The 25,251-nt window shown below is 46.0% G+C and overlaps 1 protein-coding gene across 4 annotated transcripts in view; it reads right to left on the bottom strand.

Moving 5' to 3' along the window:
* Positions 1 to 25,251, bottom strand: part of UBR4 (ubiquitin protein ligase E3 component n-recognin 4) — a 120,754-nt gene that overhangs the window by 12,699 nt on the left and 82,804 nt on the right. For all 4 annotated transcript variants that reach the window (XM_079777440.1, XM_079777443.1, XM_079777442.1 and 1 more), the window contains exons 79-99: positions 23,654 to 23,744; positions 23,223 to 23,307; positions 22,926 to 23,053; positions 19,926 to 20,055; positions 19,646 to 19,803; positions 18,806 to 18,915; positions 18,052 to 18,193; positions 17,703 to 17,784; positions 17,218 to 17,391; positions 15,093 to 15,214; positions 13,957 to 14,154; positions 13,165 to 13,245; positions 8,664 to 8,751; positions 8,015 to 8,142; positions 7,052 to 7,159; positions 6,458 to 6,577; positions 5,592 to 5,782; positions 4,810 to 4,983; positions 4,348 to 4,447; positions 1,757 to 1,975; positions 733 to 846 (exon numbers count right to left, since the gene is read on the bottom strand). In XM_079777440.1, coding sequence (XP_079633566.1) covers positions 733 to 846; positions 1,757 to 1,975; positions 4,348 to 4,447; positions 4,810 to 4,983; positions 5,592 to 5,782; positions 6,458 to 6,577; positions 7,052 to 7,159; positions 8,015 to 8,142; positions 8,664 to 8,751; positions 13,165 to 13,245; positions 13,957 to 14,154; positions 15,093 to 15,214; positions 17,218 to 17,391; positions 17,703 to 17,784; positions 18,052 to 18,193; positions 18,806 to 18,915; positions 19,646 to 19,803; positions 19,926 to 20,055; positions 22,926 to 23,053; positions 23,223 to 23,307; positions 23,654 to 23,744 — 2,743 coding nt within the window. The remainder of the gene's footprint in view (positions 1 to 732; positions 847 to 1,756; positions 1,976 to 4,347; positions 4,448 to 4,809; positions 4,984 to 5,591; positions 5,783 to 6,457; positions 6,578 to 7,051; positions 7,160 to 8,014; positions 8,143 to 8,663; positions 8,752 to 13,164; positions 13,246 to 13,956; positions 14,155 to 15,092; positions 15,215 to 17,217; positions 17,392 to 17,702; positions 17,785 to 18,051; positions 18,194 to 18,805; positions 18,916 to 19,645; positions 19,804 to 19,925; positions 20,056 to 22,925; positions 23,054 to 23,222; positions 23,308 to 23,653; positions 23,745 to 25,251) is intronic.

The following is a 25,251-nucleotide window of genomic DNA, read 5'->3' as shown; positions in this document are numbered from 1 at the left end:
GGAGAGGGGGTGACAGCCAGCACCCCAGGCCCGTGGATAAGCACTCGGCTGGGCAGTGAGAGAAGCAACCAAACTAAAGCAGACGCTATGCGGGTGGGAAGACAGAAATGTATGTTTAAACTGCCCTTCTTTTCTTTTTGCTTTATTTATTTTAAAATGAATAAAGTGCCTTCTTGATAAGTCGGTTGCTTTTCAAAAATTATTGGGCAGCTCCAAAGAGCCTGTGTTTACAGCAGGCCTGTGGTCCAGGGTACTGCCCTTCAATAGTTTGGGTGCTAAGTAGTCAATAGAGGCTAGAGAAAGGGGACCCCTTTTAGGCCTATAGGGGAGCAAACAGGTCACTTGCTGCTCTGCTCCTTTCAGGTAAGAATCTAGTTTGGGGGAGCCTGATCTCCCCAGGTGTCCTGAAGGGAAACAGCATGTATGTTTTTAAAAGCCCAGAATTCTGGCTCTGTCCCATGACCTTTGTTCTCAGCCACAAACACGACTTTTTACAAGTTTAAGGATAAAATTACATAAAGCTCTGGGCATGGGGCCTAGCAAGACAGAATCCAATGCGTGCTTGTTGTCTACGATCATGGTGATGATGAAGGCAGTGCGCCTTCCTGCCTTTAAAGACGAGTGGCCGAGAAGCAAGCCTTGGCCAATCTAAGAACCAAAGGCCTGCGGGCGAGGGCCACCACCAGAGCAAGCGAGCAGGCTGGGCCTCCAGGCCCAGGCCCAGAGCTGTACCTGGAACTTGTACCCCTCCCTGCAGATGCAGCACGTGAGGCCCGGCTCCTCAATCAGCTCTTCCATCTGCTTCAGGAGCGTCGTCTTGGTCACGACCTGGCCCTTTTCGTTTGTCTGTTGGGGGAACCCCAGGTGGCATGTCAGAAGGGGATTTCCACCCCTCCCCCCTCAACCCTAGCTCGGGGACGCTCAAGGACAGGGCTGACCCTCCACATACACTAAAAGGATGGCTGCATCAAAAGGAATCTCTTCAGTTGGCTACTAATGAGGGTAAAGACCCGGATTCCCTGCTATTCTCTTCCTGCAGGACCACTGAAGCAGAGAAACCATCCGGCTGGAACCCTGGCAAGCCGCCACTTGCCACCAAAACAGCCCCTTCTTTGTGCCAGCAATACCAACTCTCAGCTGGCAAGGGCTGATGCGTTATGAATCATTTACTGTTCCCATGGGAGTTTTAAAACTGCTGACACTCAGTTTGCTGGCTTGGAGGAGGCTCTCACAGGCCTACTGCTTCCTCCAAGGCTTCAGGACAGTGAAAACAGCACAGAGCCCTTCGTGTGCACAGACCGGGGTTCAAAATACTGTCAACCACTTATTAGTTATGTGCTTTGGCTTATTTACTTCACCTTTCAGCCTCAATTAGTTCATCTAGAAAATGGGTATAATAATACCTTATAGAACCACATGAAGGCTTAAATAAAATCTTACAAGTAAGTTGCATAAGCACAGTGCTTGGCAGATAGTAAATCCTCGATAAACAATGGCTATCATCACCATTTTGACTGTTTTTATGAACTAAAGTCCCTTAGCATCTGAGTCTCATCTGGACAGAACAGTAACAGTCACAGCTCTGAGGGTTGTTGGGAAGATTAGCAAGGTGAAGGGCCTAGCACACCCGCTTCCTCCGTCCAGCCTTAAGCTTCACCATGCCCAACTCCAGCTCTGTCCCAAATTACAAATCATTGTGCCACGGCCACCTCCTCAGCAGGGTGGCAAGAACTGGGGACTCAGGGACTGGCTTTACCGTCATGCCCAGGGTGCCCAGAGCCTTCTGCCTCATCGCCATGGCCATGCGCTTCTTCTCAGCCCGGGTCTCCCTGCGGGCGGCATCAATCTTCTTGTTTACATCAGGGTGCTCCCGCAGTGCCTCCAGCAGGTTCTCTGCCAGGGTCCCAATGCCCTCGTCACTGGACACCTGCTCCAGTTTATGCAGGTTTGTGATGGAGTCAGTTCCAATCAGAACCTGCCAAGAAGGGGCCAGAGACACAGGCCTCCAGTTATGTAAACAAGTATTCTTCCCAGGAGCTTAAAGGTTCAGAAAATCGATGGAATGTACACAACCTCGTGTTATCTGCTCGTTTCAATCAGATCCTTTCATTCTAAACCTTGAGAGATTTGGATAAATGGGGGCGGGTTCGGCTCTGCCAAGGACCTCTGACCCATCACTATGCTCTTTAGCTTCAGCATCTCTATCTACAAAGCAGGGGTAATGCCAGGGCTCCTGTGATGATTAAAATGAGACAACATGCAAAGCATCCAGGCACGGGGAAAGGGGTGCAGGTAAGATTCCCTGGAGAAGCAGCACCTGATGAGTCCTAAGTGGTGAACTCAGTGACCACCAAGCTTAGCAGGCCCTTGAGGTTCATGGGGACTGTGCTAAGGTCTTCATCTGGGGCCACCACACTCAGCAGCACAGGAGTTTTCTCAACCTCTGGATACTAGAGGTACAACTACAAGTGGGACTGGAGATAAGAAAACACTTAAAAATGTATTAAGAAGCCGCTGTGCTGGAGAAGGTTGGCAATCAATGCACTTTAGCACCACACTCTGAACTGGGGTTAGAGACCATCAGAACACTGAAGGCAGGTGTCATTTGAAAAAGCTCTCCAGGTGAGCTCACAGGGAACAGCAGCATTTCACTGAACTCTGCACCACCCACATCACAAGTGAATTGATGACAATTACTACATATTTGACAATAAGTTGAAAACAACGAAGCCAACTTGCAATGTGAAAGCTCAGCACTCAATCAGATCACTCACTAGCTCATAAATCTATTCTCATGGCTTCAAATACACAGTTCAGCAAAATTACAGGGCATCTTGTGTCTCAAGCTCCTAAAAGCCAAGCCCACAGTTCAACTGCCTACGGTGAGGTAGCCCACATTCACCACTCTGTTTACTGTGTGTGAGGCAGTGTTCTAGGTGCTGGGGAAACAAAGACTGTATCCTCCTGAAGCTTCCATTCCAGTTAGGAGGACAGACTATATGTTGAGAGTCTAACCTAATGAATTCTGTCCACCTCACTTCAAACCTCCAGTTTAGTAACTAAGTAATTCAGTTTAGTAACTAAGAATAAGCCTGGTTATCAGCAGACCTGTCCTAAGCTCACCTCCTTCATGGCACCACCTTCACCCTGTCACCCAATCCAAAAACTGAGCAGAGTTCTTGATTAATCTAGCTTCTTCTCTCCCCAGGTGCAATCAGCCTCCAAGTCCATTCATTCTACCTCCTAGATCTCTGCTGAATCCATTCACTGTCCCAAAAAGGTTACATGCTGTGTGATTGCATTTATATGACATTCTTGAAATAACAAAACTATAGAAATGAAGAACAGATCAGTGGCTGCTGGGGGTCAGAGGCGTGGGGGTGCAGGAAGGTGGGTGGGGCTGTAACAGTGCAATGGGAGGGATCCTTGTGGTGCTGAAACAGTCCTGAATTGTGCACCAAGATCAGCATCTTGGCTGTGATATTTATGAGTTTTTCAAGATGTTACCATTAAGAGAAACTAGATAATGGGTATAGATATGGTTTCTCTGTATGCTTTCTTTCTTTTTAAAAAAATGTATTTTTTATTGATTTCAGAGAGAAAGAGAGATAGAAACATCAATGATGAGAGAGAATCATCAATCGGCTGCCTCCTGCATGCCCCACACTGGGGATTGAGCCCACAACCCAGGCATGTGCCCTGACCAGTAATCTAACCATGACCTCCTGGTTCATAGGTCGACGCTCAAACACTGAGTCACACCAGCCAGGCATCTCTGTATTATTTCTTAACAACTTCATGTCAATCCATAATTATCTTGAAATAAAAAGTTCAATTTTTCAAAACCCCAGCCTGGCCACCTGCCCAGGTGAGTGATAACAGCTGCCTTGGCCCGTGGGCAGCTATCAGGAATGAGCTACAGAGAGGAATAGGTGGGCCTCTCTGAGCACAGTTTTCAGCTGCCTGACACAGAGCAGAAAACAGGGTGATGATATTCCCAATGTCCCAGTGACTGTGGCCAGAAAACGAAACTGTTTTACACTTGGGCCAGTCACACTCACAGTCCAACTGCTGCTCAGCTGCCCTGAGATAATGAAGCCCCACGTAGGAATGAGCTGAATGAGGAAATCACAAATGAAACTTAATCCTTCCCACAGAGAGCTGAGCCAGATGACCTCTGAGAGTGTCTTCCACTCTAGAAGTCTCACGTATCAGGGCAAGTCATGTCTCAAGGCTATCAAGGCAGTTATCTTCCTCAGTCCTGGGAGATGAGGAGACAGTGTATGGTTCCCTCACTCTACATGTCCTGTCTCCAGAAGAAGGCATACATGCAGGCTGGCTACTCACCTGGGTGGCAGGGTGCTGCATGGCCAACCCCCGAAGAAGCCTCAAGATAAATGGCAGGGCTGGGCGAGACAGAAACTTCTTCCAGATGTCAGCATCCAAGCTGCAAAGCAAAGAACGGCTTATTAGCAGGCCAGAGAAGCAAAGGCTACCTAGAATCCAGCTGTTGATTCTGATATGTTAAGACATGACCCTCCAAGAGTGCCACAAGAATCACAAAGGACCACCCAGTTCAGCTGAGAAGCAGAGGGAGATGAGTACTCTGAACAGAAACCAAAGGGCTCTCATCCTTTCCCCAGAGCTCCAAAGGACTCTGCAGTGGCTGAGAGTCACCTTGGTCCTTTCCAGAAGAGGAGGGAGACCCCCAAGGAGGGCAAAGGGGAATAATTATGCCAAGATGATGGAGGAGGAAGGAACCAGGACAAGGGGAAGAAAAGCAGTCACTTTGCCAAAGCCGCTTCTTACTTTTTGGCACTGGGAATGTGCTTTTTCATGTAGTCAAGTGCATTCTGGGTGATTCCCTTCTGGAGAATCAGGTCCTTTAGCTGGTGCCCATTGCTGTTGTTCTTGATGCCGGCTGCTATTTTACAGAAGCAGTCCAGGAAGACTTTGTCATCGCCACTGTGATCTTCATCATACCTAGGTGGGAAGAGCCAAGAGTCTGAAGGTGTGAAAGGACTAGCATAAGCTGAACAACCTTCAACAGTCTATAGGACAGTGATGGGCAACCTTTGGAGCTTGGTGTGTCAAACTTCGCCAAAAAACCGAGCATAACTCGGGTACTGTGTCACTTTAGGAAAAAACATTATTTCGCAAACGTTTCATCCTCAGGAGCAGCAAATGTTTCATCCTCGGCATGCGGCCGCCTCAGCAGCCGCGTGTCATCAGAAATGGCTACGCGTGTCAGTGCTGACACATGTGTCATAGGTTCGCCATCACTGCTATAGGATCAAGTCTAAACTCCTTAACTGATCTGGTTCCTACGTCTCCCCCTCAGACGTCCTCCATTCCCCAGCTTGTCATACCCCCTTCCCATCTTACATCCACTTCGCCTTCTCTGCAGAGCCAATTTCACACAATATGTTTTCACTATGGATTCTCCAATTAGATTAAGCCCCTTAAAGGTCCGCCAGACTGGCATGTAAAAATCTGATCAAAATTCAGGTGATTCTTCCTCAGTTTCCCAGAACCAATTCAAGGCTTTTGTGGGGACTCTCCCTTTGCCATATGAAGTCCAAGCAACATACTTCTCAAAGCTGCAGTACGGTTTGAACCGCTCCACCAAGATCTGCATTTTCTCCACCTCTCCAAAGGAAAGGTAGGGGATGATGCGCAGCAGGCCCTGGAGCACACTTGGGTTGGAGCGAACGAAGGTGCTGTTGATCTGGTCCAAGAGCATCACCAACTGATCTTTGTCCCCGGTTAGGAGGAGGTTGCCCTGCAATAGAAAGAGGATAGGAGGGCCCTTAATGGGGTCAGGACTTGGGCTGCAGCACTTCCATCAGCCATCAGAAGCAGCCCTGAAAGAACCGTCTCAGTACTACCTAGGCAATAAACAGTGAGTTCCACTTGATAAATTAGTTTTTGAATTTCTGTGATGGCTTTGTTAATAGTCACAGGTGCTCAAAGTACAATCTCCGCTCCCTCAAGAGAATGTAGGCTCCCTGATACTCATTTATTCGTCATATCTCTAGCCAAAACATTCGCATCAGTAAGAATGGAGGGCAGCAATGGTGCAGTAAGTGAAGAGAAATTGAACTGGGAGTTGAAGACCCAGGTTCTCGACTGAACAGCTCACTGCATTTCTCTGGGCTTACTTCCCTCCGCTGTGAGGTGAAGGGTTGGACTGTCTATCAGCTGGAACATGTAAAATTCCATTAATGAGCAGCTTCTGAGTGCAAGAACATCCCTAGCAGCCTTGTTTCCTCTGAACCCACAGCTTTCAGGCTTTAATGCAACGATGTCACCATTAATTAGTTGAGCCTTGCCATTCCCATAGTTGAGCAGGTTCAGTCACTCTTGGGTGACACAGTGAGACACAAACGAGCCTGTTGCTGGCAATGAGACAGTGCAGGTTCCCAGGGTCTGCAGAGCACAGGCTGGGCTCACTCACCTTGTCCTCACTCAGGGGCTCAGCATTGGACTCATCCAGAATGATCTCCATGATGCTAAGCACCTGCTCGGCCACAGCTGCACCGCCACTGTCCTTGCTTTCCTGCTCAGCTACCAGGGCCTGTAGGAGGAGACACAGTCACTCTGGGGACAGCAACACAACCACTCATTTATGGGATCTGCTCCTCAAAGATGTCCTTCATGGCCTGACTTCCCAGAGACTGTGTGTGTTCATGTTCTCAGAGAGAGACAGCATGTGGGCTTTGAGGGTAGTGAAAATGTGATGCTCCACAGATCTTTCTGGTTGCCCTGAGGTGAGTAGCACTGCTTCTCCACCGGTGTGTGGTCTGTACTGTTTTAATGACTAACTTCCTCTTGTCTCTGATCTGAACTCAGGAAAGGGACAAGGAAGCTCTTGGGTGTCATGGTGACAACATGGGGTGAGCAAGTAGGACAAGAGACACCTGAATGATCCAGACAGATAAATGAAGCGCTTGCAAAGGCCACAGTCCATTTCATCTGAGTCCAAAATTGAGCTGTCTTCCCCCCTCCCAGGACTTTTAGCTATATTTTGCAGCCCACACTCTTTACTTACCAAGTTTAGAGTCCCCAGCATGACATTCAAAGTGTTCATTTCCAGCTTGACCAGCTGCTGCCGGTTGACTTTCACCTTCACACAATAACTGAACAATTTCAGCAGCACCTGACAAGAAAAGCCAGTCAACACCCATGAAACCACCTGAGAGTGAAGATGTGTGGACAAGCAGGAGCGGAATGCTTAAGAGAGGTCATGTATAATCAGCAGGTACTCCTCCTGAAACCCAGAGGGCAGCCGAGAAGTGTTCCTTAAGGGGACATGGTAAGGAGGCTGAGATCCCATACCAGGGGGCAATTTAAACAGCAACGTTCTCCAAAAGTAGCTCTTGTGAGCTGGGTAGGTCCCCACCATCTCTAAAACCCTGGCAGAGGATGGAACAGGTGATGCTCTGCTGCCTTGGGGGAAATTCTAGTACTAACTCAAGACTCTTAACTAATAGTCAACAGGAAGATCCCAAAGCTCATGGTCTGTGGCAGCTCAGAACCATGTAGGTCATTTAAGACACGGCACAGTAATATATGTTCTCACAGCGACTAGAGGTAAAAATCTGTGCTGCCTTTGAAATCCTCTTTCCTTTCTAATGAGACCAAAGAGTAATCAGACAAAAATCCTACAATAAATGAAAGGATTACTTACAAAATTTAAAAAGCAGTAAAAATAACAGACACAAGTACTGTTTTTTTTTAGGAAAAGACAATCAGACATTGGTTCCACAAGTGACTAAAGGGACTTAGCAAAGGCTGCCATCATACTGGCATTTTTGGGGAGTGGGCCAGGAAGAGGGCAGTGAAGAAAAGGAGCCTAGATGTGGAGCTCAGGGAAGTTGCCTTCACTGGCTTGCACTGGTCCATGGCACCATGCTGCCCTCTACAGTTAAATGGCACAATGACCACAAGCTTCTTTCCATAGGGGTCTCTCCCAAAGCAGAAGGCTGGTCCCATCTTACTGCCTCCAACTCACTGTTAGAAGGTGTCGTCCCTGCTTGAAATCTTTGATCCCTGCCAATCTGTTCAGCATGCATTCCAGACCCCCACACTGGGCCATCACACCAGCCATCTTATACACTTCTTCTTCATCTTCTTCTTCATCTGGAGGAGAAGGGAAGCCGAGCAGACATAGAGGAAAAGGTGAAGATGGGCATAAAACTGACAGCCCTCTTCCGGGCTGGTAGCTATTTCCCTTTTTTCATATCTCCAATAAAGACAGCCAATAAAAGGGGTCAATGTTGTATATTAAACTACACCACCTCACTCTCAGTAGCTTTTTAAAAGATTCAAGTCAATTAAATTTACTCAAATATGTGAAAATATAAGTACCACAACCATCAATGGGGAAAAAAAAAAAACTAAGCTAAAAATAAATCTACACTCAAATTTGTTGCTAATTGCATTATTTTCCCCAAGGCTGGGTGTGTGTTTTTCTTCCCAACCCCAGAGGTATGTGAATCAGGCCATAGATACCTGTGTTTTTCCTCAGTCAAGAGAAGTAATCTCCCCTCAATTCTGCTCAGAGTATTTGCCCAGAATACCTCTAAGTCCCAGGACGTGAACCTCTGATTGGTCCCAAACCTCAACCCAACATGCAGCAATAACCGTGAAAAGGGCCACACCTGTGGTGGAATCCAGGGACTCGATGAACTCCTCAGTGGCATCACCCAGCAGCCCCCGCATTCGATAAACAATCCTCATGGGTTCTCCCTGAGCAGAGAAAGTTGAAGAAAGGTACTTGTAAATAGGCCCCCAAAATACAAAGATCTGAATACCTGGTCTCAAGTAATGCTTCAGCAGTGTGGACAACTTCTATTTCGCTACATGTGGACCACAGCATCTAGAATCCAAATGCACTGCGTTTCCCTTAAGGGGAAGGAAGCTATTTCATTTACTGTCTATTTAGATCAGGAATTATATGAAGCATTTTACAGACACTATCCCATTTAGTTTCATTAAACTCTATGTAATAACTCTAACAACTATTATTTATTGTTTTACTCTGTGCTAAGTACTATGCTAGTTAAGCGCTTTATATTACCCTTCTATACACGGTTAAACAGCTTGTTCTAAGTTACCCCGCTGTAAGCCCAGGTCTATGGCCAAGCCTGTGCCTGCTTTAGGAGCAGAAACTCTAACTAATAAGGACCACCACTCAAAGAGTCAGGACAAGGGAGAATCAAAGGGCTTTGGTTCAAGTCTCAGGAACCAAAAGCAAGAAAAGACAATGCATCAATCTTTGCCTATGGAGAACCTACGGGCTTCTTTTAACCAGACAGCAAGGACATCCTAATGTCCTCAAACTAAAACCTCTAACCTGATAGAATAATGAGGAGTAAGTCTCTGGCAAATCAGAAGACTGTAGCATTATGTAAATTGGAGGATCATGAACATTTGTTATACCCCAGGTAAATGAGTTAAGCACTCTAGCATTTACATTATCCTCATTTTGGAGGTGAGAAATGGGGGCTTTGAGGTCACAATATATGAAATGTTGGCTGCCTCTAAGCCATGCTCAACATCAGGAGAAAACCTGGAGGAGAAAAGCTGTCAGAAAGGCCACTTCTCAGCTATGGAGGCTGAGAGAGAGAACAGCCATAGATCATGGACAGAAAGAGGCTTAGAAAACAGCACAGGCTCCAGTCAGTAGCTAAGAGATGGGCCATTGCAAGAAAGGCCTGGGGAAGGTATGGGAGGGAATTAGAGGGTGGGGTCCATGGTGGGGGAGGGGGGCATCTGTAATACTTTCAACAATAAAGATAAATTTCAAAAAATAAAAATAAAGAGATGGGCTGTTTATGAGGCAAGTAAGAAGGAAGTTGATGAAGCCCCAAATAAAAAGCTGCCACAAACTCTGGACTTTGACAGAACAACCCTTCAGTGGATTAAGCACACTAATGTGAAGGTTGAGTGATCCTCAACTTCTAGGGGGATGCCTGTGTGTATTCTTTGGGTTCCATACACATTTACAAAGGCATGAGCATAGAAGCATGAGCATAGAAGCATGAGCATAACTTTTTATGTGCATCAGGGATTACATCTGCATCATTCTGTTTTGATGCTAAACTTTCAGTGACAAGATGCACTGGATGGGGCAGTCCACAGCACTAGATCTCCCCAGCTGGCAGCTGACCAACAGTAAACAGTGTCCAGGATTCCCAGCACAGTGAGAGAGAGAAAAGCAAAAATATGCAACAGGAGAAACCAAGATGGCATAGGTAAACACCTGAACTTGCTGCCTCGTACAACCACTTCAAAACTACAACTAAAAGACAAAACGGACATTATCCAGAACCACAGGAAGGCTGGCTAAGTGGAAATTCAGAGGAGCTGCGGAAGTAAAGTGCAGAGGTAGGGAGGTGCACGCGCGGAGAGGGCTGGCAACTGAGTACACGGCTGGCTTTTTCAATCCGCAGGGAGATACAAGCTCCCGACTGCTCTGAACTCCAGTTCTGGGCGAGACTCTGGGCACCCAGACTCATACGGGGAAAAACTGGACTGTCTGGCAGCAGGCGGAACTCGAGGGCGGCTTTCTCTCAGAGGTGCTAGCAGCGATTACCGAGGGACACTGAGACCCAGGGGCCTCTTAGGGCAGGGCTGAGGATCAGTCATAGCTGTTTGCTCCACCCTGAGACTCCACCCCATCCAAGCTGTGCGCAGAGGCTTTTGCATATGAATGGCCTGGTCCTTTGAAATCTAAACTTACCTAACAAACTGCAGCTGAGTCAGAGAGACCCAGAACATTCAAAAGAAGGCCCAAGGCCCCACAGCAGCTTGCATTGCTTCATAGCTAGGCCTTATCTGGGCACCTCCAAAACCCAAACAAAGAAGAGGAATCTGCATATCTCTCAGTAGCTCCTGCTGGGTGGCCTCAGGCAGAGGCTAAATTAGCACCTCCTTGGAGATCCAAGAGCCAGTGTACCCAGGGGTCAGAGTAGGACCATCCAGATTACAACTGCTCAGATGCATAAGGGACACACTCAGGGGGCAGACTCAGTGAGCACCAAATCCCCACTGAAGCAAGTCTTGCCTCATAAGGGTGTCTCCAGCACAGAAGTTTTCCCATCGTAGCCACAGCTGATCCTCACAGCCAATTGGCCTGGAGGTCAATTCCTCCCAGTGATACCAACAATAATCAAGGCTTAACTACAATAAGACTGTGCACACAGCCCACAAAGGGGTGCACCAAGAGTGTCCACCTCAGGTGATTGGGGAGGCTGAGCCACTGGGCCCTATAGGACACCTAGCACACAAAGCCACTCCATCAACACAGGGAAGCAGCCAAAATGCAGAGACAAAGAAACATGTCACAAATGAAACAAATGGAGGAAAGCAAACTACTGGATATAGAGTTCAAAACCACAGTTATAAGGTTACTCAAAGAATATTCTAGAAACCTCCAAGAAACTTAGTGAGATCTCCAAGGAATTTAGTGAGACCTTCAAGGATCTTAATGAGAATGCCAAAAAAAATGGAAAAGGACCAGTTAGAAATTAAGCATACACTGTCTGAAATAAAGAATAATATACAGAAATTCACAGTAGCCTAGAGGATCCCAAGAATCAAATCAAAGGTTTGAAATACGAGGAAGCAAAAAACACCCAACCAGAAAAGAAAAAAAAGAGTCCAAAAATATGAAGATAGTGTAAGGAGCCTCTGGGACAACTTCAAGTGTACCAACATCCGAATTATGGGGTTGCCAGAAGAAGAGAGAGAACAAGATACTGAAAACCTACTAGAAGAAATAATGACAGAAAACTTCCCCTACCTGGTGAAAGAAATAGACTTAAAAGTCCAGGAAGCGCAGAGAACCCCAAACAAAAGGAATCCAAAGAGGACCACACCAAGACACATCATAATTAAAATGCCAAGGGCAAAAGACAAAGAAAAAATCTTGAAAGCAGCAAGAGAAAAACAGTTACCTACAAGGGAGTACCCATACGACTGTCAGCTGATTTCTCAACAGAAACTATGCAGGCCAGAAGGGAGTGGCAAAAAATATTCAAAGTGATGAACAGCAAGAACCTAAAAACCAAGATTACTCTACCCAACAAAGCTATCATTTAGAATTGAAGGTCAGATAAAGAGCTTCACAGACAAGAAAAAGCTAAAGGAGTTCATCACCACCAAACCAGGATTATATGAAATGCTGAAGGGTATTCTTTAAGAAGAGGAAGAAGAAGAAAAAGGTAAAGATAAAAATTATGAACAACAAAGTGACAACAAATACATATCTATCAACAAGTGAATCTAAAAATTAAGTCAATAAAAAATCTGATGAACAGAATAAACTGGTGAATATAATAGAATCAGGGGCATAGAAAGGGAGTGGACTGACAATTCTTGGGGGGAAGTGGGTGTGAGGGGTGCGGGAAGAGACTGGACAAAAATCTTAACACCTATGAATGAGGACAGTGGCGGGGGTAAGGGCAAGGGGTGTGGGGCGGAGGGAACTGGGTGGAGGGGAGCTATGGGGGGAAAAAAGAGGAACATCTGTAATAATCTGAACAATAAGGATTTCTTAAAAAAAAAAAAGAAAGGAAGAAATGGAGGAAAAGGAACAGAGAGATTAAGAGGAGGGAGGGTGGGAGGAAAATACCTAAGACTTGCATGAGCAGATAGTACTGCAGTGGCCAAAAGGACCAGAGAGCTATGCTTCCTTCATTTCCTTTTCCCTCCTCAACTCCCCAACTAGTGGAATAGAAAATATGCTCCCCTGACACAGCCACTGGGAAAATGTTCTGATAATTGAGCAGGCCCCCAAAAGCTGAGGATTCATTTTAGTCACGAGGTGCCTGCACAGAAACAGTACGAGAGAGCAAGCATTCCTGCCCCCCCGCCACCCCCCCCCACATCCCCATCACAGTGCTTCCTCAGACTTTGCTCAGCCTGGCTGCACAGCAGAAAACACTCATCCTCCCCTGAAGCTCTTCCACCTTCCCTAGCCAAGTGCTTCAAGCAGAGGGCAAGTTGCCTGGTTCTCTCCACAACCAGTCAGAGGAAGGGCAGCTTAAGAGCTGCTGCAAGCTGGGTAAGTGATGACCAAAGCAGCTCCTCCTGGTACAAGTCTGCACACATCAGAAAAGTAAAATCACACCTCCAAGCAGGAAGACAAGCACATACCTCATTCGTGGTACACCAGACCTTCTTGTAAACTTCGGCCACAGGAAGGTCCAAACTAATGATTTTATTGTTCACTAGAAGCTGAATAGAAAAGTAGATGAGGCTGTTATTCCAGGTAATTGTAAGGCAAGTCAATTTCAAGATCAAAGGGCACTTTATAGCAGTGGTTCATAATTCATAATTTTTATGTGTTGAGGATCAATCGACTCTCCCTCTCTAAAATATGCACGTGTGTACAACACAAAATTTTATGCACAATTTCTTGGGTTGCAAACACCCTTAACCCAAACCATGGATTCTGGGCTAAAAACCCCTGCTGAAGACTTTTTCTTAGCCTGAGTCCATTTTCAGGCTCAGCACCAGAAAAAGCCATTTTCTCTATTTCATCCAACCTGCTTTCACTATGTATATAGTAACACCAGACCCTAGAGGCTATCTACCAGAAGGTGCCAGATACAGAGCCAGGAATCTGCACCAGAGCTCATGTGCCAGTGTTTAGGGAGATTAATGGGAATCACTGGGAAGCCTCTGCCAGAGCAACAAGAATACTAAAAGTATATCCCATGACAAGTGACAGCCACTAATCCTTTGCTTACCTCATGCCAGGCCTGGGGCAGAGCCCTTTACAGGTAATTAACCTTTACATCAGGTAAGTGGGAATCACTGGCCTCCTTTATAATGAGAAAGCTGAAGCAAGCTAGCTGCCAAACGTTAACCAGCTACTAAAGGAAGGAACTTGGATCTCATCTCAGCCCACGCTCTTAACCATAGCAGCTATCCTATGCTTGTTACCTCCATCCCACTGTCATCCTCCAGGAGAGCCACCAAGTCACAGTCCTGGCAAATCTTGTTCTTTATATCCCTCATAAGTGGCCCGATGCCTGGCTCGTTGCTGCTATATGGGTTGCCAGGCATCCTGCCCTGTAAGAAGTCTTCTTGTTGGGGATCCTTCTCGAGGGTCACAAAGAACTCAGTGACTTCATTCTCCTCCTAAAGAGCAGAGAGAAGGAGGCATCAGGAGGGACGGCATAAAGGTATGTGCAGAGGGATGGCAGCAGCCTTTTAGGTTTATACCATACTGCCGTGTTCCATGAACACTCTGAGGGAAACATACCAGACTCATCCAGTTCCTTACACATTTAAAGATATAAAAAACAGGAAGCTCGGGGTGATTCCCAAAATCCAAATATAATTCAAACAGCTGTAAATATCAAGCATCTCCTCTGAAACTCAAGGGTGGGTTAGGAGAGAAACCTAAATAAGCAGGTGAGGCGTGACATGAAAGCTGTCACTGAAATGAGGAATAGGGGGCTTTCCTCCGCCTGCTCTTCTCATGTGATGCTGACCGATTTGAGGCTAATGACTCTGTTACTGGTGGCCCTTGAGTCAAGAAAAGGGTCTCCTTTATATTACAGAGCATCAGACATGCCCACTCCCAATGACCTCTCATCAATAACTGAGGACACTGGTGTTTTTCATCCTTTCTCAATAACGATAGGATCTTTGTCTCACACTATGCTTCTCCACAGCTCAGGCCAGGGGACAAATATTCATGCATGTGTACTCAAAACAGGGGAAGAGGGTAGTGAACATTTCTTATACTCCAGCTCAATACTGTTCTTTCACAGCATATCGGATTGATACGCAGTGGGATTCTGGCAATGGGAGGTTAGACCTAGGTTTTTAAAAAGGCTGACCTTACCTTATATCTAGGAAATAAGATCAAGGAAGGTCTTTTGATTTTCTATCATCAAGATCAGGAAAATTATGAGGTTGCTTCTGGTTTTATGTCAGTGGTGGCTTCTAAAATGTTAACTAGATGGCCCACAGCCGGTAAGATTGCCCATGACTACAATGGATCACCAAGAGATTTCAGGGCAGAAAGGCTCATGCAGACGCCTGAGAGCCTGGGAAGTACCACTGCTTACGGGATAAATGATGCTGCAGAGCCTCTCAAAGATGAAGACAGGAGTCCGGTAGTCATCCAGATTGTAGCGCTTGGCTGTCTCAATGCACACAGCCATGAAGGCCTTGGTTTCCGATTCTGTACCTGCCAGAAATCAAAGCAGTCAAGTCAGTTAGGGAAAGCAATTCACACACAGAAACCAGGATGATGTTTTGAATGAAGTATCATCAGTGATAGAGTCTTTCTGCCTGGTACATTTTTAAATGCCCTACATGGCAATATCAACAGTTCAACTGGAAACTTGAAGCTGATTTTTATTCTCACACCACATTCTGTTTGAAAGCCTTAATATCCAAGTCAACACCACACATCATGATCAGTTGTGTACATGTCTTCCTTTCAGAATTATAACCTCGCATTGCTTGACCAATATAGGTACCCCAAAATGTCAAATATTTGACATTTTAACATGATCCTAACTGTATTTCAGTCAAATCAAAGGGAAGTTACAAGCTTCATTCTAAATGATTAGTTGGATTGCCTTCTATAAGCCAAAGACATAACTTCAAGTCATACAAAGAAGAAATATCCTGTTGAAAAGAGTCCAAGTGACAAAGCGACAAACGAGCCAGGCATGGCATAATAAAATGGCAACAGAAGGACCTCCATGTCTGCTAATATAGCAGACTGTTCCCTGACCTACTCCCCACTTCTCACCACTTAAAATATTGAATAAAAAGGTATCAGTGAACTGCCACACTAGCAAAGAATCAAAGGCCAAAATCTAAGAGAAATCAGGAACCCAAGAAAGTTAGCAAAACACTGAGTTGCTTTTGCCTTAAACTTTGGCTTCCATAACCTGCCAAGATCTGAGAGCCAGATACAAAGCCCCAAACCTGCCAGGGTGGAAAGTCTAGCGGGAATGCCCTGCACACACGTAAATCTGGTGCCCTAAAAGAGCTATACCTTGGTTTAAGGTTCAACTAGAAATGTCTTGCCTTTTCTCCCAGGCAAATAGCTGACAGGAAATTGTCTTCCCTTAAAATGTGTCATTGAGTAGAGGGAGGAAAAAAAAAAATCTCTGCAAACTCAGCCATTCAAAGGTTTGTGACTCATACTGAGAGGTCTGAAAACCCAAAGTTTAGAACTTTGCTGAAGGCAAGCCCTGAGATGGCAGTGCCGTGAGATGCCTCACAGAAGCAGTTACAAATACTCTCTTAAAAAAAAAAAAAAAAGTTCTTAGACTCCAGTCTTGAAGAATTTCCACAGATAAATAAATAAGTAAATAGTCATAAAATAGAAAAAAGTTTAAGGTACCATAAGAGCCAAAATAGCACACAGACGAATCAGATTAATAAATATTTCAAATTTTAGAATTACCAGGCATAGAAATATGTTTGATGTGTTGAAAGAGTATAAAAGGGATAGGAAATGTCAATAAAAAGCCGTAAGGCTATAAAATATACATAGAACTGTAAGAACACACTAGGTAAGTAGATTAAACAGGTAGCATAGAACCGTGGTCGGCAAACTGCGGCTTGTGAGCCACATGCGGCTCTTTGGCCCCTTGAGTGTGGCTCTTCCACAAAATACCACGGCCTGGGCGAGTCTATTTTGAAGAAGTGGTGTTAGAAGAAGTTTAAGTTTAAAAAATGTGGCTCTCAAAAGAAATTTCAATCGTTGTACTGTTGATATTTGGCTCTGTTGACTAATGAGTTTGCCGACCACTGGCATAGAGTATAGAAAAAAAATAAACTGAATGATAGAATAGAGAAAATCATCCAAAATCAGCATAAAGACACAGGGAGGTAAACACTATGAAAGAGAGGTGAAGAAATATGGATGACAGAGTGAGTGGAGTTCCCAGGAACAAGGGATAATGGCTAAGGATTTTCTATAACCAATGAAAGACACTAACTTGAGAAGCTTTGGCCTCTTTCTGCTTGACTGAGCGCAGCTCTGGAATTTTACAACTCCAAGAACCAGTCTTCTCTTGAGAGAAGTTTCTCCTCCTTCTCTACTTGAATGCATGGACATGTTTGCACCCCTCCTCTGCTCTGCAGAACTCAGGGAAATCAGACTAATGTGCCCAGGCAGACCCAGAAGGGACATGGGGGCCTTGGGCTCCAGGGCCCTGGCAGTGCTACCTGTGGTCATGTCCTCCAGCATCTCCAGCAGCATATCCTGGGTCTCATCGATCAGCTTGGTCCTCTGCACCACCAGCTTTCGCAGGCACAGGTATCCATTCAGTACTGTACCCACCAAGCGACTTTTGAAGTGCCTCTTGATGGATTCCACCTCGACAAACGAGGAAAGAAGGCCTGTGGGGACAGGAAAAAGTTGCTGCAAAAGCTCTGAATGAGAATATAAGCAAGGAAGGTCTGTGTCTTCCAAAGATAACGAACAACTCAAAAGCAGAAAAAAGCTATCTTTGTGGTTGGCACAGAGCAGGTGCTCAAGGAGTGTACTAGTCAATAGAGAACAGGAGCTCAAACTGTAAACCCATAGATAAAGAGAAAAATGCAGAACTTAAATGTGCACTATGGTCAACCTCAGCACCCAAGGAACTAAGGGTCAGTCCCCAAACTGCACCCAGGGTGCCCTAAAAGAAGGTTCTGGCAGCTTTCTCTACCTGTGAGACTCTTGAGGGCATAGCCCTGCTGCAGATCAGTGCTCAGGGTTGCCTCCTCCAGGGCCAGCAAGCGGGCTATTTCCTAAACAGGACGATAAGCACAGTTAGTGTGACAGCACTGCCAACGACACTCGTCACCTCCAACACCAGTCCAGAGCTTTCAGCATCAACCAAAGACATTCTGTAGTCACCATTGTTTTATTCCACTGATCCCTGAAGCTGAATCTTTGCAAAACTCCTCTCCAAGAAGCCAAGGGCAACTGCATTCATGTTAAGGGATTGCTTAAAAATTGGGAAGAGCCTAAGTGCCCCCAAGGGAAAGAGCTCTCCTGGCTGCAGGATGGGATACCTTGGTGATGAGGTTGCCCACATAGGGCAGGACTCCCCGCGCTGCCAGGTAGACTTTCCAGTGAGCGGAAGTGATGAGCTTCTGGTAGAGAGCCAAGTACTCAGCGGCGCACTCGCCAGCTACGCTCAGTTCATCCAGGTAACTGCCATCGAGACAGACAGGGCACTGTGAGAACTCAAACAGCTCCAACAGTCTACTAGTTCCTTACACTCCTTCACCTGTCAAGTCTTCTGCTGTCCTTCGCCCCGCTTCCTTCCAGGTCAGAGGAAGGGCTCCTGAGAAAACCCAAACTTCCCACTTGGGAAGAACCCAGAGCACACAACAGGGAATAGGATGCAATAAACTATACTCATCTGGAATAAGCACCAAAATATGATTAGTGATTACTTGGGCAGCGAAACTATTTTTGACTGAATCACTTAAAAGTCAAGTGTACCATAATAATGAAGGCTGTGAAATTAAGACTGCCTGAACTCAAAGGCTGCCCTCTGGTGGAGAAGTTAATTAACCCCTTTAAGCCCAGGTTGCTTTGAAGATTAAATGCAATGATGCATGCCAAACTTTCTTTATGTGCTCATAAGCTGGTGCTGGTGCTCTGTTACTGCTACCACTAAAACTCAGCTTTTCAATACTGTTTTGTTTCTGTGGTCTTAGGTGTGCTTCCCATCACTCCTATCTATGGATTCCCCTGGGAAAGCAGAAAAGGCTCTAGATGAAGTCTAACCATTCTCCCCATCCCACCCTCAAATAGTACCTGGTGAGGAGGTCAAGGACCTGCTGCTTGCGGCTGGGAATGGTGGCTAGAGCTTCCACAATGGTACAGGCTGCCTGCCGTGCTGCCTGCGTCGCTGGAGTAAAGAGCACCTGCAGGGCATGAGAGGAAAGCCTGGCTCAGATGACAGCCTCTCACCAGGCCCCCAGCAGGGCAGTCAACTACCACTGATCCCAAGAAGTCATCTAGGCACCTTCCAGGAAAAGGTTAAAGGCAAAAATCACCCGCTAACATGAGATCTGACTGCCAGACTGGGAAGAGGCTGCTAAGGAGCCTTCTTCTTCATGGAGATTTTCTCCATCAAGTAATTTGGAGAATATACCTAAGATGACCAAACTGGGAAAAAGACAAGCAGGCATTTTCCCTAGTAAACACTTCTATAATTCTCTTTCGGGGACACTCCATGTCAAGTATTTTTCATTTTACATATCAATAGACAAAAATTACTTTAATCCTTTAAAACATTAGCTAGGAAGAAGAGAAAGAGGTCAGCAGAAGATATGAAAGACGGAAGGAGAAAAGGGGACTGTGGGCACTGCGGCTCAGTCTATTAAGTGGTCAGGGAGGGAGCAGAGAGCAGGACGAGCTTGAAAAGAAGGGCAGAGAAATTGTGCTCTGGCCAGTGTTGGCTGCAACCAAGACCCTCAACCCACTCCCTATTTGAAAGGCAAATTGTGATTAGGGTTAATTATAAAAATAATGTTGGCCACAGATTCCTTTGCAAGAAAGCAAAGAGAAGGAACAGAAGCAGAGTAAATGTGGGAAGGTGCTCAGTATCTGGGGCCGGGCAGCTGGGCAGGGCCCAGGGGCAGGGCCACTCACTTGCCGTAGCCAGTTGTTATGGCCCAGTTTGAGATCCAAGGGGGAGGTCCTCTTTCCCCGACGACTCAGGAACTGCTTCCACCTCCACACGTACTTCTCAGTCAAATAGAGATGGTGGAGCTCCGATTTGCTTGGGGACTTCCCATTGCCATCTACCCCTGGGAGGCAAAAGGGTACAGGAGGAAATAAGGAAAAGAAAGTGACAGAAGAGGGGGATTTAGGGCTGTCAGGACAGGGGTTGGAGGGACTGATTTCCCCAGTCTTGAAGAAACAAGCACACCTCTGATAGGAAGACACTTCTTCCAGGCTTCATAGGATGCTTTGGGGTCTCTCTTGAGCCACAGTTGAGCCTGGGCATGGATCTCATTGCAGTAAGGCTTGACTGTAGTGAGGGCCTCCACGGGAACATCCTATAGGAGGAAAGTGGAACAAGAGAAAGCGTGTGGGCCATACTTGAGCCACAGCTCCGACACAGTGGCACTGGCAGCCCAAGGGGACATGTGCAAAGGCAAGAAGATCAAGAGGATCAACTGTCACATCTTTATGCTCAAATACATGTTCCTATTAAAGCATTCTGATCCAATTTAGCAGTAGCATCTCCACTGAGCTTAAGATCACTGATTTGATTGTGCAAGGTAAGATGTAGCTGCTTCCTACAGACAATTCTATAGCCACATACACTAATTCCTATCCCCAGGCTGACTGGCAGTTTCCCAACATAAATCTTCAAGGGGTCACTGGGCAGCCTCCAGAATTTAAAGGGCCACTACTAACCAGAACTCTAAGCCAGTGGTTCTCAAACTTTTTGGCTTCAGGACCTCATCACTCTCTTAAAAAATCCATTACCTATCAACCTAAATGACATTTTTTATATTTTCCAAAACAAAAGAAATCTAGAGAAAGGAATGGTACAGTTTTCTATTTTTAAAAATAATTTAATGACTGCCTTAATAAGACAGCTGGATTGTCATATCGGCTTCTGCTTCCAAACAGTAGTGATATGCTGTTTTGGTTAAGTATACAAAAAACACCCATCCCTACACAGACATACAGTTGGGAAAGGGAAGAAAATATTTATTGCTTTCCAATTAATTTTGCATTTTTTTTCTTTGATACTACACCGAAATTCAACAAATTATAGGTTCTTAAAGACTGACTGCAATGTGGAATCTAAGACCCATCAATAAACTTTTCACATTCCATTACACTAAAATTCGTCTTTTACCCATGCATGATTCTGTAACATGCACTGGTCATTTGGAAAATACATCAATTCCTCTTCAAGTGACAGGCTCACTTTATTCATTTGTTAAGAAAATGTCTGCCTGGCACTAATTCTGAGCAACCACAATTTGCCTGTCAGTTGTCCTTGCAAGCACAGATGGTTCCAGAAAAAGCACTAGCTCAGCTGGCATCTCCAACAATCACACACGTGTGTTTCCTCAAGACAACCTTGCACTTTGGAGTAAAGCAGAAGCACTTTGTGCGTACTTCCCACATGTCCCACTGAATAGTAAGGAGATCAGTACTCAAGAGTCGAGATTCACTGGAACTAATTGGCACTACTTCATCAGGAAGCTCTGGAATGAAACTGCATGGCAGTGAAGAGCCCATGAAGCTGGTGCCGCTGCCTCTTCTGCTAAGACACCAGCAGTCTTACCAGCACTGACTGCACCATCAGCACAGACATCCATAGAGTGCAAAGGGCAAATTGTGCCTTAGGGTAAATATAAAAATAATATTGGCCGCAGATTCCTTGAATGTCTTGGGAACTATGGGTTGCTCTCTCTGGGCTATAACTAAGCATCAGCCTTGGAAGGTAAGAACTCTGGGGAAATCTTTCACCTTACACTGTGGATAAAATGAGTTATGTGCGGATGAGGTTCTTCTATTCAATCAAGGACCAATTTCACTTGCTGGGAATCACTCTGAGGGGAAATAAACCTTAATCAAAGGGAAGGAAGGAAGGTACCTCAGTGCTGTCTTTCCTGAGGACTGTCTGGGCAGACCAGGACAAAGGAAATGTTCAACAGCAGCTTCCTCCCTAGTGTTTACCTCTCTGAAAGCAACCTTCCTGCAATGAAGGCTCTGTTTCCCATCAAGAGATTCTATCATGATGGAGCAGGTCTTGGAATGGCCCAAGAACCACAATGAGGGGTTAGAGGCAGCAAGCCTCAGGCATGGCCGAGAGAAAAAATGATGGTGTGTATAGCTGGTACAGGCAAGTCTATCTGTGGCTTGGCTAGTTATTTTAGGATAAGAACTTGGCTTTATTCATTCACTTAACAATCATTTACTGAGTGGCTATTATATGCTAGATACACACTATGTACTGGACATAAAAAAATTATTAGTAAGACAGGCCCTGGGTTCAAGGAACTTGCAGCCAGCCTAGCAGAGAAGTGGATCTTCTGAGGAGCAGCTAAGGATCGAAGGAGTATTCTAGACAAAGAGGACAATATACATAGCCACAGCTAACATTTATTAAGGACTAACTTGGGCCAGACTCTGCTCTGAGAATTTGATCTTCATTAAGTCACTTATTCTTTACAACATTTCAAGGTGGAGACTCTATTCCCACTTTACAGATGGAAAAAGTGAGGAACCTAAGTTAAATAACTTCCCCAGGTTAAGTTACTGGTAAATGGAAGACATCCCTGCACACACCGCATGGCAGAGGCACAGGGATAGGAAGAACATCATGCTGACCGGGAGCATGTGATGGCAGAAAGAGTAGTCCTCCATGGTCAACCACTTTGTTCTCTGCATGTATATGTATATGTATATGTATATGTATATGTATATGTATATGTATGTGTATGTGTATGTGTATGTGTATATGTATGTGTATGTGTATGTATATGTGTATGTATATATGTATTTTTTTCTTTAATATTTTTATTGATTTCAGAAAGAGAAACATCAATGATGAGAGAGAATCATTGATTGGCTGCCTCCTGCACGCCCCCTACTGGGGATCCAGCCCGCAACCCGGGCATGTGCCCTGAACCAGGAATAGAACCGTGACCTCCTGGCTCACATGTCAATGCTCAACCACTGAGCCACGCCGGCCGGGCTATATTTTTGTGCTTATTTTACCCTTGACTTTCCTCTGAGAAACTCTCTCAAAAATCCCAACCCATCTTTGCTGAACTGCAGCAAAGGAAGCCATGGTGCTCCCCCAGGTCAGGGGAGTTCAGACAGGGCAGAGCACAGTGCTGGCCGGGACATGGTGGGGGCTCCCACCCTAACCTTCCCTCAGAGACTCCCTGCCCAGTACCTTGTTCTTCTTGCTGGTTGGAGCAGGTGGTTTAATCAGCTTCTGTAAGATCCGCAGGCACATGAGGGTAATGTTCTCAACAACCACGGGGGTCTTAATGTTCACAGCCATGAGGAAAAGGCTGAGAGCTAGGGTCGGGAGGGAAGGCAGAGTCACGATCATAAAACACCTCGCAGCTGCTCTGCAAGGCTGTCCAAGTGTAGCCCCCACACCCCTTCCTCTCTGTGGCTGGGACTGCACCCTGAGGCCTCCTTTCCTTTCTCTTAAAAGCTCCCAACCAGATCTCCCCAAACTCACCACAGCGCAACCGGAGCTCCCAGCAGCTGTCCTCCTTCGAGATAGAATCTGTCAGCAGCAGCATTTCATACTGAAGGCTACTTGCCTAGGAGGCCAACAGGAAGAGGCATTAGTAGAGAAGGGTCTGAAAGTCAATCCCAGGACTGGCTGTGGCCAAACTCTGACCCAGGCACTAAGAACTAAAATTTCTGGTCCTAAGTGGCATCATCAGAGAGAGAACGGAGAGGGGAAGGCCCTTGTACTCCATACGGCAGACCACCCACTTCTCTTTTCTGTGTGGAGTTGGGTCTAACCTGGCAAAATCACTCTGGGACATGAGCTCTGCAAGCAAACATGCTGTTCAGTCATGACAACGGGACTGGCAGGGAGGAAACGAGGGAACGAAGAAGGAAAGTGAGGGAGGAGTCAGAGGGGACACCTGTCCTGCTCACCAGATCAGGATTGGCCCAGTGGCCCTTCAGGGCTGTGGAGACTTTGCCAATGATCAGGTCATTCATTTGCTGGGTGGCTTCTGGATTGTCTCTGCAGAAGCAAAAAAACAGGGTCCTGTTACTCACCATTGCTGTGCCCCTTCTTCCCACCTGAAGGAACCCAAAGAAGAGGAAAGCGATGTTTAGGGCTACCTGGCCTTCCCAGGGGCAAGACTACAGCGTTAGCCCACAAGACCCTGGTGTGTAGTAAAAAGCACATGTCACAGCCGCCTTTCCTGGGAGGAGACCCTGGCTGGGGAGGAGCAGCACCAACATAGGGGAGATTGTGTCCCCACCCACGTCCCAGGCTGCAGAGCCCTCAGGTGCCAGGTGGTGTAATCACAGTCGCCAGATCTAGGCGTTCACACTCAGTCTTGACCACAACTCTTTCCGTATCTTCTCCAACTGCCTCCATTTCCCACAAGGCATCCATGACCCTTTGTAATAATGTCTACATTAACTATTACAAAAAACGTAAATTGTATCACATCACTTTCTTGCTTTCCAACACTTTCTAAATAAAATCCAAAGTCCTAAAAATGGCCTTCAAGACCCTTCAGGATCTGGCCACTAGAGACCCCTCACTAATTCCCACTCCCCCGTTTCCCCCACGGTGCTTCCCTCCAGCTTCATGGGCCTCCCTGTTGTTCCCCCTCCATTCCCGGCACAGCCCTGCCTCTCAGCCTTCCACATGTGTTTCCTATGCATGTAGCACAGCCTGCTCCTACTTTACACAGCTCTTTGCTCACGTATGACACCCTCAGAGGTCTCCCTGGACCACCCTATCCTTACAGCAACCCCTTCCACAATCAGGGTCACCACTCCAGCTTTACTTCTCTTCACAATCTAACCTCCTGACACTGTATTGTGGAATTATCTGTCCACTGCAGTTCTCCCATCTAGAATGTAGGTTCCATGAGGGTAGGGACTTTGTTTCATTTACCACTGTAACCTCAGAGTCTAGCACAGTGCCTGGCATTCAGCAGATGGTCAATAAATATTTGCTAAATGAGTGAAAAACAATACAATATTTACCAACCACCCAACCCATTCCAGAGTTTAAGTCACATACTCAGTATATATCCACATCCAGCTCTGGGCACTATATCGGCATTCTTTAAGTATTCAACAAACATGAGTTATTACACGAATTTTCTTTTCATCCTCACCATTAGTCTTGAAGGTATTTACTATTATCAGTATTTTCCAGATGAAGAAAACTTGGGCTCAAGGAGTTAAGTAATTTGTCCAAGGCCCACAGTACAAAGTACCAGATACTGAGCCTGGGTCATTCCGACCCAGAGTCCAAGTTCTTAACCACTAGGCTCCACTGTCTTCTTTTGGGTGAGTTTTAAGTTCAAGTGCCCAGTCACTCCCTTCTCCCCCTCACTAGAACTCAGAGACCATTTCCTCAGGAAACCACACTGAAACCAACGAAGCCCAGTATAAGCCAATTACACTACTTACATGGGGTTTCAAACATCTCTAAGTTCATTCATCTACACCCTGGACAGCTCCCCATTTTCTCCTCCATGATCAACTAGCCAAACTGTCTGGCA

This window comes from Cnephaeus nilssonii (genome assembly GCF_951640355.1).
Source record: "Cnephaeus nilssonii genome assembly, chromosome: 7".
Lineage (NCBI taxonomy): Eukaryota > Metazoa > Chordata > Mammalia > Chiroptera > Vespertilionidae > Cnephaeus > Cnephaeus nilssonii.
Note: the sequence above shows the minus strand (reverse complement) of the source record. Positions and strands in the feature narration are given on the sequence as shown.